The sequence below is a fragment of the Mchenga conophoros genome, linkage group LG3 (genome assembly GCF_057382185.1).
Source record: "Mchenga conophoros isolate Kocher_MC1m ecotype Shallow Benthic linkage group LG3, M_conophoros_male_GT1.1, whole genome shotgun sequence".
NCBI classification, from domain to species: domain Eukaryota; kingdom Metazoa; phylum Chordata; class Actinopteri; order Cichliformes; family Cichlidae; genus Mchenga; species Mchenga conophoros.
This window is the reverse complement of record NC_140528.1, coordinates 46,554,701-46,568,133: the sequence shown is the minus strand read 5'-3', so window position 1 is coordinate 46,568,133 and position 13,433 is coordinate 46,554,701. Positions and strand designations below refer to the sequence as shown.

Sequence of the window (13,433 nt, the reverse complement as noted above, 5' to 3'; positions counted from 1 at the left end):
CAGCTTCTAATCGATGTGTTTGTTGTACTGTGTGTATCTTTACTCAAAAATAATGCATTCAAACACACACACACACACACACACACACACACACACACACACACACACACTAAAGTCAAACATGCTGCCTACTCAGTTCAGTTGCAGCAGGATTTCCTGTCAGTTCCTGTACATTTTACACCAACCAAATAGTGACAAACACCAACGACACTAACATTGACTCAACTGAACTCAATCAGAAAAGGGCAACAAAAACATTCGAGGATTTTAAAATGATAGAATAGAGTTTCTATTTACTCCCATTTTACAGCATTACCGCGGGTTTTGTTAAAATATAAATGAATCTCTCCATATTAATATTACATGCGTCAGAAAAATGTCATTTATTTACCACCTTTCAATACAAAGATCACAAAGTGCTTCACAAAGAAATACCAGAGAATAAAAAAGTTAACGACACACAGGTAAAAAAAAATGCAATGATAAAATGTATAACATTTTTAAATAACAATAATGATTTAGCTTCTCAAGTTAAGGTGTATGTTAACACCAAATATAAAAGAGAAATACAGGCCAGAAGGTAAAATATTGTTGTAGAAGTTAATGAATAAAGGAGCGCATAAAAAGTACCACACAGCAGGCCACGATATTAAAAAACACACCAACAGAGTGGACAGGACCAGTTAAATGACTAGAACTAGGGGATGAGAGCTAGCAACTACCAGCTAGGCTGCTGTGGGGTGTGCACAGCAAGATTTATCATTTATTTCAAAGGCTTTATTTGACTGATTGTTAAGCAGGACACTAATTTATTGATCCAGTACAAAAGTAATAGTAAAAATGAGAAACTGCAGTTTCATAGTGCCAATACAGTATTTTGGGAGATACACTAAGCCAACTACTTGCAGTTTTATAAACACGTGAACGCTTTCGATATTATTTCTCTTAACAGGAAAGGAAATAAACCGAATCACAATTATCTTCCCATTAAAATTGTCCTTCTAAAATTCTCATTAGTCTTTTGCTATAACCGTTTCTGTGAACAGATGTACATAAATATGTAAATATGAGGAGAATCACACACTGTTAAATACACACCAGGAACATGGTTATTTATCAAATCAAAAACAAAGTGATGCAGTAATGTTGTGGGTATGGAGCTGGATTCCCTTAAGGTGGTGTCGGAGAGGCGGATGTTGTCCAAGATAAAGACAATGTTGGGTAATACCTCCCACCCACTCATGACATGCTGGCTTGTCACAGGGGAGACTGAGATTACCAAAAAGCACCACTGAATCACACAGGAAATCATTCCTGCCTGTGGCCATCTCCCTGTACAACTCCTCCATCAAACACACTGTAAACACTGCAATAGCTACGCACGTTTTACACACGCTCTTTTCTACTCTGTAATGTTGCTGTCAATATTCTTAATATTTATTTATAACTACACCTGTCAACCCGGGATATTTATTATTTGGTGATTTGTATATATTGTGCTATTCCTTATATCTTAACATATTGTATTGTTAAATAGTCTGCTTTTGTTAATGTTACTGTACTGGAGCAACTATAACCCACATAATTTCCCTGGGGATTAATGAAGTATTCTGATTCTGATAAATGTATAGACAGACTAAATTACTACAGGAAATATCTTTTCTTTCTTGTCTACCAGTGAGGAGAATAATGAAGCAACACCGCCATCTACTGGAACAAACAAAGAATCACTCATGAGTTTAAGGCTGCTTAAAGAGCAGCACAGACCAAACAAAATGGCACGACTGATTAATAGTAACATATGAAGTGTATTGATATCAGCAGCAGCAATAAGTCTCAGCCAATCTTTCTGATCTGGGTCTGTAGAAGATTAAAGCTTATACTTAGACAAAGAAACAAACAATATGCATGCTTTTATTTTCAGGAAAAGTAAAAGTGGATTGACAAATTAGTGATAGGAAACAATTTAGGATTGAATGTCTCACAAAGACACATAAAACTCTTTAAATCAGTGCAGACAAAGATACAGATTTTAACCATATACAGAACCCTATTAGCAGAATGTAAGTTCTTCACTAAGTGCAGAAGTACATTATCATCTTCATCTCAACTTTTTACCACACAGACAAGAAACTGTTTTACACACTGTGTTGCTTCACTTCTCATTTACTATCAGTTAAATACCATCGACTTCTTTTGTAAAACCATAAGTAAATCCTGCAAAAACATCAAACACTGGAGAGCCAGAGCCAGCGTGATACATCGAAGTGTGTTAGGTCGCTACTTTTCCTGCTTTATTTCCACCCTCTAATATGTTTTCAATGCTTTGCTTTGTGGCATAATTACAGATCAAGTGGATGATTATTGGATTTAATGACTTAATTTAATGACTCAAATAATCATCAGCAGCCTGCCCTCTCTTCTCTGTCTCAATGATACATGTAGGATCCATTTGTTTCACTTCCCCTGCTGGGTGTCCAATGATGCAGGCTTTACCATTGGGAGGCAGTGGAGCCCCAGTGGTACCTTGTTCTTTGCTCTTGTTTTGCCTTTGAGCTTTCAGGGTTACCTGGATGATTGAGCATGCATCAAGATGTTTCAGGGTTGAGCTCCAGAACTGCATAATCTAGCTCAGCGTCAAAGTCTATGAATGTATTCTCTGCTGTAAAGCAGTAGAAATTTGTTTCTGGCTCAGTCTTAGTCAAATATAGCAAACACTTCTGGATCCTGCTGGAGCGCCTTTCCTTTAAAGGAGCTGCAGATAAATTTGCCTTCATTACTGGAACTGATAATTTCACTGCTATCATGTGCACTGGGTGAAGAGTTTGTGTGACTAGAACTCGTCCCATCAGAACATTGAACAAAGACCAACACAAACTACTCTCAGATTAAAAATGTGATTAAATTTAGCGATAGTTAACGGTATAGAGTAAGCACTTACCTTAACTTTGATGTTTTTCTCAGCCATGTTCAGCGATTCAGATTTATTATGAAAAGAAATACTCATGTTTCCAAAGTCATATTTTCATCTTTCTCTCATATAGTTGTTTTCAGTGTGATGAAATGGGACACTTTGGGGAGCTAGTGGTGTCTCTGAAACCACCTCAAGAAGAAAAGAACCAACTCCTCAGTTATATTAGCTATTTTATCTGCTTTGCTTCCTTCATGAACTTTTACAACTACAGCCAGAATCACCAATTAACCTAACATGGAAGTTCATTGATACTAAAATTAATAATTACACACCAACCTAGAAGATGGTCAAAATGCAGTGTATTTGAATGTCAGGAGTTTAACAACCATCTGCATGTCCTTGTACTAAGATAAGTGCTAAGCTATTACTGAGGTCATAGGTGTTGTTGTTTTTGTACCAGACATTAAAAACCTAAAGCTTCACACTGAACAGCTCAGTCATGTCTTACACACAAAAACAATTCAGGACCAAGTTCAAGGCATAGTAAGAAATGACGAAATACGTGTTGACGCATTATGAGTTACCACTTTGGCTTAAAAATTCACAACATTGGCAGTGCAGATTAAAGGTTTACACTTTTACAAGATTCTTGGATTGTAAACTCATGTATAATGGTCTGCTCTGACTTGCAGAGTAGTATGTGGGGAGGGTGTGAATCCCTGGAGAGAGACTGCCAAAAATATCCAAATAGATGAGCGGGAATGGGTTAATAAGTCGAACCCATTGAGGCACAAATATGTTGACCACAGCGAAGAGCGAGAATTCAAGAGGGTAAAAAAAAAAAAGTCCCTGAATTTTATTTAGTTCCATTATCACTGTCACTTCATTAAAAAATTGAAATTACATAAAGGCTCACAATCTCAAGGTAAACAGATAAAACACCCAGCACAAGTTTGAATGCTGGTAACTAGGGCTGCCACGATTTGTCGACTAGTCACGATTACGTCGACTATCAAAATCGTCGACGACTGATTTAATAGTCGACGTGTCGTTTGAAGCTTTGTAAGATCGCAAAAGACGCAGGAATAATAGCAGGATTTAAGAGTGTAATAACGGACTGAAACAGAAGATGGCAGCACTGCATGTACAAGGATGCCAGCTGCCGTTAAACCCCGAAGAAGAAGAAGCAGCTGTGTCCCAGAATTCATAGCGCAGCCCAGCGCAGTTGTCAACAATGGCGGTAGCTAGTTAGTTTTAATATTACTCTTATTATTCTTTCTGGGTCACAAAATAAACGTTTAACATATTTTCAGGCGAGAATGTAGCTGTGTAAACCTCAAATATCGGCTCAGTTTATTATTATTACATTATTATTGTACTTTATTGAGCCCCGTGGGGAAATTGCTCTCTGCATTTAACCCATTCACTCAGTGAAGCAGTGGGCAGCCATTGGGCGCCCGGGGAGCAGTGTGTAGGGACGGTACCTTGCTCAGGGGTACCTCAGGGTAGCTGTTACACATATTTTCAAAAGCGCTCCGACGTTTTCGGAGACGTCTGTTACCCACTAGCTCGATAGCTAGCCGGGGGCTAGGTCACTAGCGCCGTGAGAACACCGGACTCCCGGCAAATTGTTTTCAAACCCACCGCCGTCTTTCGCGACTCAGGTTAAATATATATGAGTCACTTAGATAAATTAAAAATGTTGTTGTTTGGCCTTTTTTTTTTTTTTTTAAGTATTTTATTTGTTCCTGAGTAAATCGGTTTGGCTGAGATTAAAGTTATAGTTTTTACACAGCTGAATAAACGTCAAGCAGACAGCTGATTATCAGAAGTGTGAGATGCTGGAGAATATACTCCGGTGTCCTGTTATATTTTCGATAGCAAGGAGTTTATTAAACTTTACCAAAACAATCTGCAAATTTCATTAAAATTGAATAAACTATCATCTTGTCTTTATTTTTAGTTAGCACCTTAAAAGCTTAAAGCTGTAAGCTAATGATAGTTATATAAGAGCAGATGCTGCTGGTGCAATTAAGCTGTAGTTTTACGTCCAGTGGATGATGATCTGATTAGTCGACTAATCGCATAAATAATCGGTGACTAGTCGACTATCAAAATAATCGTTTGTGGCAGCCCTACTGGTAACAGTGTTGGCCACTTGCGTAGGTTGACACGTATCACGTTAAAAACGTGCACATTGCAAGAAATCCAGTGGCAGCACAGTTTGGGTTACAGCAGATATCACACTGGAGTAAAGGTAGGAAAGCATTGTCTCTGCAACTAGGAGAAGAATAAATTTATAAAGATAGGTGACCAATAGTTGCATTGAATTACATCGCAAAGCCAACCATCTACAAGTAGTTGTGGCAACTCTCAGACAGATTGCAATCTGCAGTTATTTGGAAACCTCTGCCAATCAATCGGAGTCAGTCTGTGTCAATGAGCGCAATGAGTTTCCTTAATTAGAGATACATGACTTAAAACAGGGCAAAAAGTTGATGCCCATTTTGACCAACAGCAGTTTTTTCTTTTTAATTTTCTCTATTATCTATATTATTAATTACTCTGACAACTACAGTGAGGTAGACGTACTGAGAGTCTAGTGTGGTGAAAGTATGATTGTAACTCACTACTTGATGATCAATATCCAATCTGTATTTTACCAATGAAAACTATGACATCCAGACACAAGATAGTTTCTTAGTTCTTTGGTTTTAATATTGACTTTTATTCCCGAAATAGTTTCTTTTTTTGGCATTTCATTTTTTTCATCCTTTTCATTTTGGGACAAATCCCCAATTTAATATATTAATCTGTAAAAAAAATAAAATAAAAGAATACAAAACTGTCCCAAACTATAATTCTAAAAGCATTTTATCATTTAAAGACCAAGGCAGCGAGTTTCTCTCTAACATTCTTCCGTCTCATTTTACATGAAGAACAACTAAAAGAGCTACAGTTAAAGCTTAAAATGGGGTGAAGCTGAGTCAATGTAATCTCATCTCAGCAGTCATCCCTGTTTGTCCTCCTAATCTGCGGCTGCTTCCACTAAAACATCAGATTCAGTCTCTACTTTTTCTTGTTGTGAGTTAATCTGTGATTTGTGAGGTGCTGCAGGAGCCTGAAGCGCTTCTTGCAGAGTTCACACTCAAACGGCCTTTCATCGGTGTGGGTGCGCATGTGCTTTGTGAGATTCCCACTGTGGTTGAACTGCTTCCCACACTCCTTGCACGCGAAGGGTTTTTCCCCTGAGTGGATCATCTGGTGTTTCTTCATATTCATGATCTGGGAAAAGCACTTTCCACACTGAGAGCAGCGATGTGGTTTTTCTGCTGACTCAGCACACCCGTGATTGGCTAACTCCTCCTGATCTCTAAATTCCCGCCCGCACAGGGAACACCGTGGTGGTTTCTCCTCATGAGCGGACAGGTGTGTTTTCAACGTGGACGGGTGACAATAACCTTTCCCACATTTTTCACACTTGTATGGTTTCTCCCCTGTGTGGCCACGCTCATGGAATATCAGGTGCTGCTGCAGCCGGAAACTTTTGTCGCAGTGTGAGCAGTGAAAGCGCTTCTCCCCGGTGTGTATCATTTGGTGCTTCTTCAAGTTGCTCCTGATACTGAAGGCCTTGGGGCAGAGTCTGCACTTGAAGGGCTGCTCTCCAGTGTGGGTGTGGATGTGTGATGCCAGCGATTCCTGCAGTCTAAACTTCTTTGCGCAAAGCTGACATTGGTAGGGTTTCTCCCCTGTGTGGATTCGCTCGTGCTTCCTCAGTTTGAAAAGCTGTTTGAAGCTTTTGCCACAGTGGCTGCAGTTGTGAGGTCTCTCCTCAGAGTGGCTCAACATGTGTATTCTGAGGTCCCCGCGCCTGGCACAGGTCTTGCCGCACTGGTCGCATTTATATGGTTTCTCCCCTGTGTGGATCAGCATGTGCTCCTTCAGAGTTCCTTCCCTGCCAAACTGCTTCCCACAGACCTCACAGTGGTAAGATTTCTCCCCAGTGTGAGTGAGGAGATGCTGCCGCAGTGTGTACAGCATGTAGAAGCTCTTATTACATTGTGTGCAGGTGTGAGGCCTCTCTCGTTGAACCTCATTACTGTCTTTGCCCTCGTGACTTTCACCGTTCTCTTTGTGACAGAGCTCATGCAGCTTCAGCCCGCGTTTAGTGTCAAATGTTAGAATGCACCTGCTACATGAGAACGTCTCCTGCTCCAGCTGGTCTGAATCTTCTGTGGGTTTTGTTCTGCTGCAGTTGTGCCGCTGGTGTCGGAGGACGTTGCTCTTCCTTGCGAAGGACTTCCCACAGTGCTCACAGCGGTGGTGTCGGGGTTCAGACGCAGCATCCTGTTGGTTCTCTGTTTGGTTTTCATTGGTTGAAGACACGCAAGAAGGAGCTGCAAGGAAGAGGAAAGAAGAAAGTGATGATTACAAGTCACAATGCTCAAAATTATTCAATTAGCGTGTTGAAAATGATGTTTAGAAGAGAAGCTTGAAGGACGTAAAAAAATTGATGTTTTAATTACAATCAATCTGCTTTTATAACAAGACTAATGTCTGACCTTTTGACCTATGGCCTTGAAGCATTACATACTAAAATAGCATGTTTACCCATAAGATGAAATCTTTGGGTTCTATAAGCTATAAAAACTTGAAATTTGAAGGTATTTTCATGCTGTTTGCAATTTGCGAACCTTTATGCCATCTTTGTGACATCGTAAGGCATTGTGTTGAAAAAGTGCTTTGTACAGTGCTCTCCATGCCCTTTTATAATACATATATATACTTAATATGGTTTCTTTAAATCTTTTTTCAAGGTCAACTTTGATGTTGAGGGTACTAAGTTTGTGGATGATCCAGAAAAAATTGTGGGTAAGCAAAGCTTTTACTGATTTTTACATTTGCTGTGACCTTGACATGATTTTCACCAAAATTGAATCAGCTCGAGCTATTGTTGGACCTGAGAACTCCTAGCAGATGCAACAGGGTCTTGCACTAAGTTTATAATACTCAAGCTAATACCAATACTACTCGTACTACTACAACTAATCATAATGATACTAATAACAATAACAACAACAAGTACGGCTGGGCAATATGAGAAAAATCTAATGTTCAAATCCCCCCCCCCCCCCCAAAACAAAACAAAACAAAACAAAAAAAAAAAACACTTTGGTGTAGTACAACATTCAAATCGACCATTCGGTGTTTTACTTCTACTTCAAATACAAAAAAATGACACTACTGTGGTAGTACATCTCTTTCTGTGTTCAACACCAGACATTTAACAAACAAAAGATCAGAACAAACAAAAGTACATCAAGCAATAATTCATGTGACAAAATAAACTAACTGAAATGAAAAAGGTGCTCTTTTGTGCTTATGATATATGAAAATTTTAAAACAAAAAATGGGATTATCTCAAATTACAGAAAGAAAAGTCTAAATAGTGACTATAAAAATGACTGACCAAGAACAGTCACAGGTATCACAGCTGGTTTAACATTTTCTTTGCTGTGTGAGGAGATGTTGACATGTGTCAATGGCTTAATATTGCCATAGCAATTTATACTCGATGGTCACGATAAAGCCATTTTAACCACCATACATGGAAAAACTTGCGATACCTGAAGTATATTCGATATATCGCCCACCCCTAATAATAAGGCCTTTTTCTAGAAGCTAAACATGCTCTGAAATTCATCAGGAGAATTGCAACTGGTGAAGATTTACTTTCACATCAGTTGAATGTGAACAGTTGGGCTTACTACAAATAAACCCAACTGATGTTTTTTTTTACATGCATATGTGAGATTGGTACACACATGTAACATCACAGGATGCACAAAAAACCCTACAAAAACCAAACCTTTTGTAGCCATGCTGTAAAGCTAACAATTTAGGAGGGTAGTGTGGAAATAATATCATTTAGAAATAATGACATTTCTAGGTTTTACGTTAAAGGTTTGATCTGATCAGCGTCATATTTACTCAGTCTAATGCAAAGACCTCACTGATGATAAATTGGAAAACTTTTGAGTTTTTATTGAAGAGCGTGTCTCTTGCTCCATGGGGAAATTTGTAACTCACACATATGTCGTCCAGTACGGCCCAAACTTCTCATGTTTGATGAAGACCTGAACATCTACTCAGCAGTATCTAATAGTCACAGTGCCACCAAGAGGCAACAGAGCAGTAGTGCAAAGCTAAAATATTGGCAGCAAAGCCTTAAAAAAAACTTTCTGGTGAAAATTTTAAGTTTTAATCAAATAATTAAAAAATTACTAAAACACTAGTTATTAAACATTCACCTCCAGACTCGGGCTCGGGGGTTTCTGCATCTTCAGCTTCCTCTGCTTCAGTGTCCTGCTGTGCCGTCTCTGCTCTGTCTGATAAAGCATCTTCTTCCTGACTTTGCTGTGACATTGCATCCATGTCCTCCTCTGAACTGGCGCCCAGTGCAGCTGTTTCGAGGGACTCTGATAGTTCGGAACACTGTATGAGCCACGCCATCCCTTTGGTGCCGCTGCCGTTCTCCTGAAACACTAACATTTTGCCATCAGTCCGAGCAAGCTCTTCAGGTTTGTTTTCCACCAAGATGTTGTTTTTATTTTCTTCTTCTTCTTTATACAAATGAATCTCTGCTCCGACTCCGCTGTCCTGCCAGACTGGGTGCAGCTCCAGCTTTGAGCCCTCGTACTCTCTCCCCAACTGCTCGTCCTCCTCTTTCAAGTTGAGCTGCAAGCTGCTGTGATTATCGTCACTGTTCAGCACTGGAGTTTTCATGCAGTCCACCAAAGAGACAGACAGCTCCCTCAGAGTGAGGACTGGAAGGTCACCAGACGGGGCTGAAAGGACGTTAAGAAGAGGAAGACACAGAAAACTGATGGATTATTTGCTGACCTCTTCAGGGTTTACTGTTTGAACTTTACTTTAAAAGGAGGCTGAAATAATTTGTTCACATACAGATATGAGCAGTGAGCAAAAACCTTAAACTGTTTTAAAATTCAGCCAATCGCCTGTTCACAGGGCTTTAAAATAGACTCCAGAATGGTGGCCAAGTTTTAAAACTTTTTATAAAACAGATAAAAATCTATGCATTACTTCACATTTTCCCAAAGTCTCTTCAGACTCTATTTCTCAGAAACAGCAGTTTGACAACAGGGCAACATTTGTTACATATGTAACCAGAGAAGACCTCTAAAGAATCATCAGCTATGCATGAAGCTTCAGGCTCATGTGAGTTCAGTCTCTCTCTCCGAGTGGTCATTGTATATGTAAATCTAGACAAAAAAAAGTTTAATTCATGTGAATGCGGATTTTAGCAGATGACTATGTTGCCATAAAAGAAAGAAAAGGCTGGTTTACATTAGTCTTTGTGGGCAGTGTCACAGTTATCTGCCCAAACAGTAAAATCCTGGTTTGCCTGTAACTGTGGAACATCACTATAGGAAATTAAGAACATCGGAGCAGGTCCTCAGGCATGCTGGTACTGATTTGTGGAGCTTGACAGCATGATAAAAATCATACTAGTGATAAAAGCAGTCAGCCCAGACACAAGAAAGGCTGCGTTAGAGCTACCAGCCGAGTGGAGGCCAGTAGCTGTGCAGTTTGTTTTTGGCATTACTAGTGAGTAGTTTGCTTTGTTGAACCATCTCATTGTTATTTTAGCATATTTCTGTTGGTTACTGACTTTCAGTTTAGCCATTTTTTGTTTTTTTGACTATAGCAATAAAAGCATATTATTTATAAAAACTACTGTGTTTGACTTGTTTCTTTTCCCAGCTCTAATTGTTGTTGACTCCCTCATTCCCTTGCCCTTGTTTGTATACTTGATGAGGGTATCTAAGCCTGTGACCAGCACTGTAAGATGTAGGAAGGATCCTGATCTTGTGTTTCTGAATGCTGCTCACCTTCAAGCTCTGCCCTCGGGACCCCCAGAGTCTTCATACAGTCCACCAGGCAGACAGTGAGCTGCTTGCGGCCCAGCATGGACAGACTGCTGACCGACTCCATGATCGCCCGTCAAGAGACCTGAAAGACAGTCAGGTTCAGCATGTTTTGAGCTTTTCTTGCATATAAATATTTTTTGGTGCAGGCCAAAGTTAATTTTGTCAGTGCCAAAAGAAAACCCACTAAAACCCAAATAAAAATATTTTAACTAGTAATTAATTATGTGGGGATTTGTTTACGCAAGTTTAAGTATGTGTCTGTTTATCAAATAGCCCAATAAAATTACCATTTAAGTGGAAATCTCTAACACAGATGCTTTGCCTTTATTGAATGGGACTAATTGTGCTTATGTGTGCAGTCAACCACCAAAAGCCCAAGACAGCAGTACCTTAAACAACCACTTGTTACATTTAAGCCTCTTTGCCACCGGTAGCTACTTGACCCCGGTTCCAAGTGAGCTGAGTTGAGCCAAAAATGTGATGTAACCAGGCTCCATGCCACTGATTGGATGAGTCATAAGAGTGACGCCTCCGGAAGAATCACACTCCTCATTTTTGAAACACAGAAACGAGGGAAATGGCTGCACACAAACCAACACTGTGGTCCAATGATGAGGTGCAGAGGTTTACCATCAGCTTAGCAGCAGGTATACCATCGCCTCGATGTCCTCAACATAACAATGTGTTGTGTTGCTTTGCATTGGTGTCCTATACAAATGACATCACAGGACTTTTGGGACGAATGCTATAACGAATCCTCCCACAGTGAGGTTTAACACCCAGTGTTAAAGGTAAACAACCGAAACCAAGCAGACTTCCTGCTGAAGCATAATTCAGGCTTAAGGCCATGTCATCCATTGTATTCAACATGGCAGCTTCCACAAACCACCAGCCACTGATATGCATTTCAAGTTTATGAGAATGCATCAGCAAGATTAATTAATGCATGTTTATGACTACAAAACTTTTTTTTCCCTATAAAACCAAAAAATAATCATTGACAGCTCCTTTACAATGTCAGTACAACAGGCACAAAAACCTGCAAATATTTAACATCTTCGTCAATAAGAAACGTAAAACATTAACAATCCATCAATAAATATTAATAATAATGACGGTGTTTCGGTGTCACAGTTTACACTGTTTTTATCTGTTTTAGCTTGAGGCACTGCTCTGCTTTAAGCTTCCCGAGTATCTTGGTATGGTTTACTTTACAATAGCCCCAGCTTTAGTTTCCAATTCAGTGCTTAACGTGGCTTTGCGAACTAATTTTCTCCCCTTTAGTTAGCAATTTGAGGCTAACTGTAGCCCAGCTCCTGTTTTACAGCACAGACTTAAACTTCATGTCTGATATCCTGCTCTCCTTACACCGAGCACAAGAGGAAATCCCCGAGCACACAGGGTGAACTCACCAGAAGGAGTTTAGTCCGCTTTCTCCCCCGGCCTAACTCCCGAGCTAAACCGCTCGTGCAGCCCGATTTCCGCTTCGTGTAAACATGAATAAACTTCCACCATCAATTTCTACTTCTGACATGCAGAGCTGCACTCTCCTCTGTTTATAATCTCATCAGGAAAAGAAACTGTGAAGAAGGACGCACAGAAACAACATGAGAAGAAGTCCGAAACGTGTGTTTGGTGTGTTTTTCCAGCTTTACGCGAAGAAGGGGATGTGCGACCAATGAGCTTTGGGGAAGGGAGGAGAAGGCGGGCTCTTGTGTAGAACTGTAGCCAATCACAGCATGGATGGAGTTCAAACAGAAGGGTCGCGGCTCAGGACAAAATTGATATGAACGCCTTTCTTTACACTGGTCCGTGACAGTGATTGGTCTGATAATTCAGATTATTTCAGGCGCTGTTCCTCTTATCAGATTTAATTTTACAATTTCGCATAATTTTCATCAGTGTTTCAGTCTAATTACCACAATAAATTCTTTTAATTAGTTTATTTGGGCTTTGTTTTCTTATTTCATATTTGTCACATTTCTTGTCTCAAGTGTTCTATTAAACAAAGATAATCCAAGTAAGTACAAAATGCAGATTTTAAAGGATTTAATTTATTAATGGGGAAAAGAATATCAAAACCTGATCCTATATGAAAAATTAGCTGAGTCCCCAAAACGTAATAACTGGTTTTGCCACACTTGGCAGCAAGAACTGCAATCAACTGTTTGTGATAACAAGCAAAGTGTCTTTTGCCTCACTGTGAAAAACCCGCCCACTTGAGATGCCAAACCATCTCCATTCATCCATATATTATCTTCTGCGAGAGGCACGGTTCACCCTGGACAGGTCGTCAGTCTGTTGCAGGGCTAACACAGAGAGACAGACAACCATCCACAGTGGCGGTTCTAGCCTGTTTGCCCCCCCCCCATATAAGGCAAAACACAGAGCCTGTTTCTTTGACATGGGAAAATCAAGAGATGTCAACCAAAACACCAGGAAAAGAACTGTGGAGCTCCATAAGTGTGGCTCAGTTTGAATACAATTTGGTGCCATTTGCAATTAAGAAATACAGATAGTTTCTCTCTTTACTCTTAAAGTTAACAAATATGTTTTTTATATTTATC

The 13,433-nt window shown here is 39.7% G+C and overlaps 1 protein-coding gene across 1 annotated transcript; it reads right to left on the bottom strand.

Moving 5' to 3' along the window:
• Nucleotides 1-5,316: 5,316 nt before the first annotated feature.
• LOC146579013 (uncharacterized) lies at nucleotides 5,317-12,518 on the bottom strand. The gene is made up of 4 exons (XM_085260587.1): nucleotides 12,279-12,518; nucleotides 10,828-10,948; nucleotides 9,226-9,762; nucleotides 5,317-7,311 (listed from the first exon to the last, which is right to left on the bottom strand). The coding sequence occupies exons 2-4, from the start codon at nucleotides 10,928-10,930 to the stop codon at nucleotides 5,984-5,986; spliced, it is 1,968 nt and encodes a 655-aa protein (XP_085116713.1). The 5' UTR covers nucleotides 10,931-10,948; nucleotides 12,279-12,518; the 3' UTR covers nucleotides 5,317-5,983.
• Between the last annotated feature and the right edge of the window lie 915 nt (nucleotides 12,519-13,433).

Excerpts from the sequence above, each read along its gene's own strand:
- LOC146579013 (XM_085260587.1), bottom strand. The coding sequence starts at position 10,930 with ATGGAGTCGGTCAGCAGTCTGTCCATGCTGGGCCGCAAGCAGCTCACT. Across the intron at positions 9,763-10,827 it reads CCCGAGGGCAGAGCTTGAAG|CCCCGTCTGGTGACCTTCCA; the intron begins GTGAGCAGCATT and ends ACGTCCTTTCAG. Across the intron at positions 7,312-9,225 it reads CCCCGAGCCCGAGTCTGGAG|CTCCTTCTTGCGTGTCTTCA; the intron begins GTGAATGTTTAA and ends TCTTCCTTGCAG.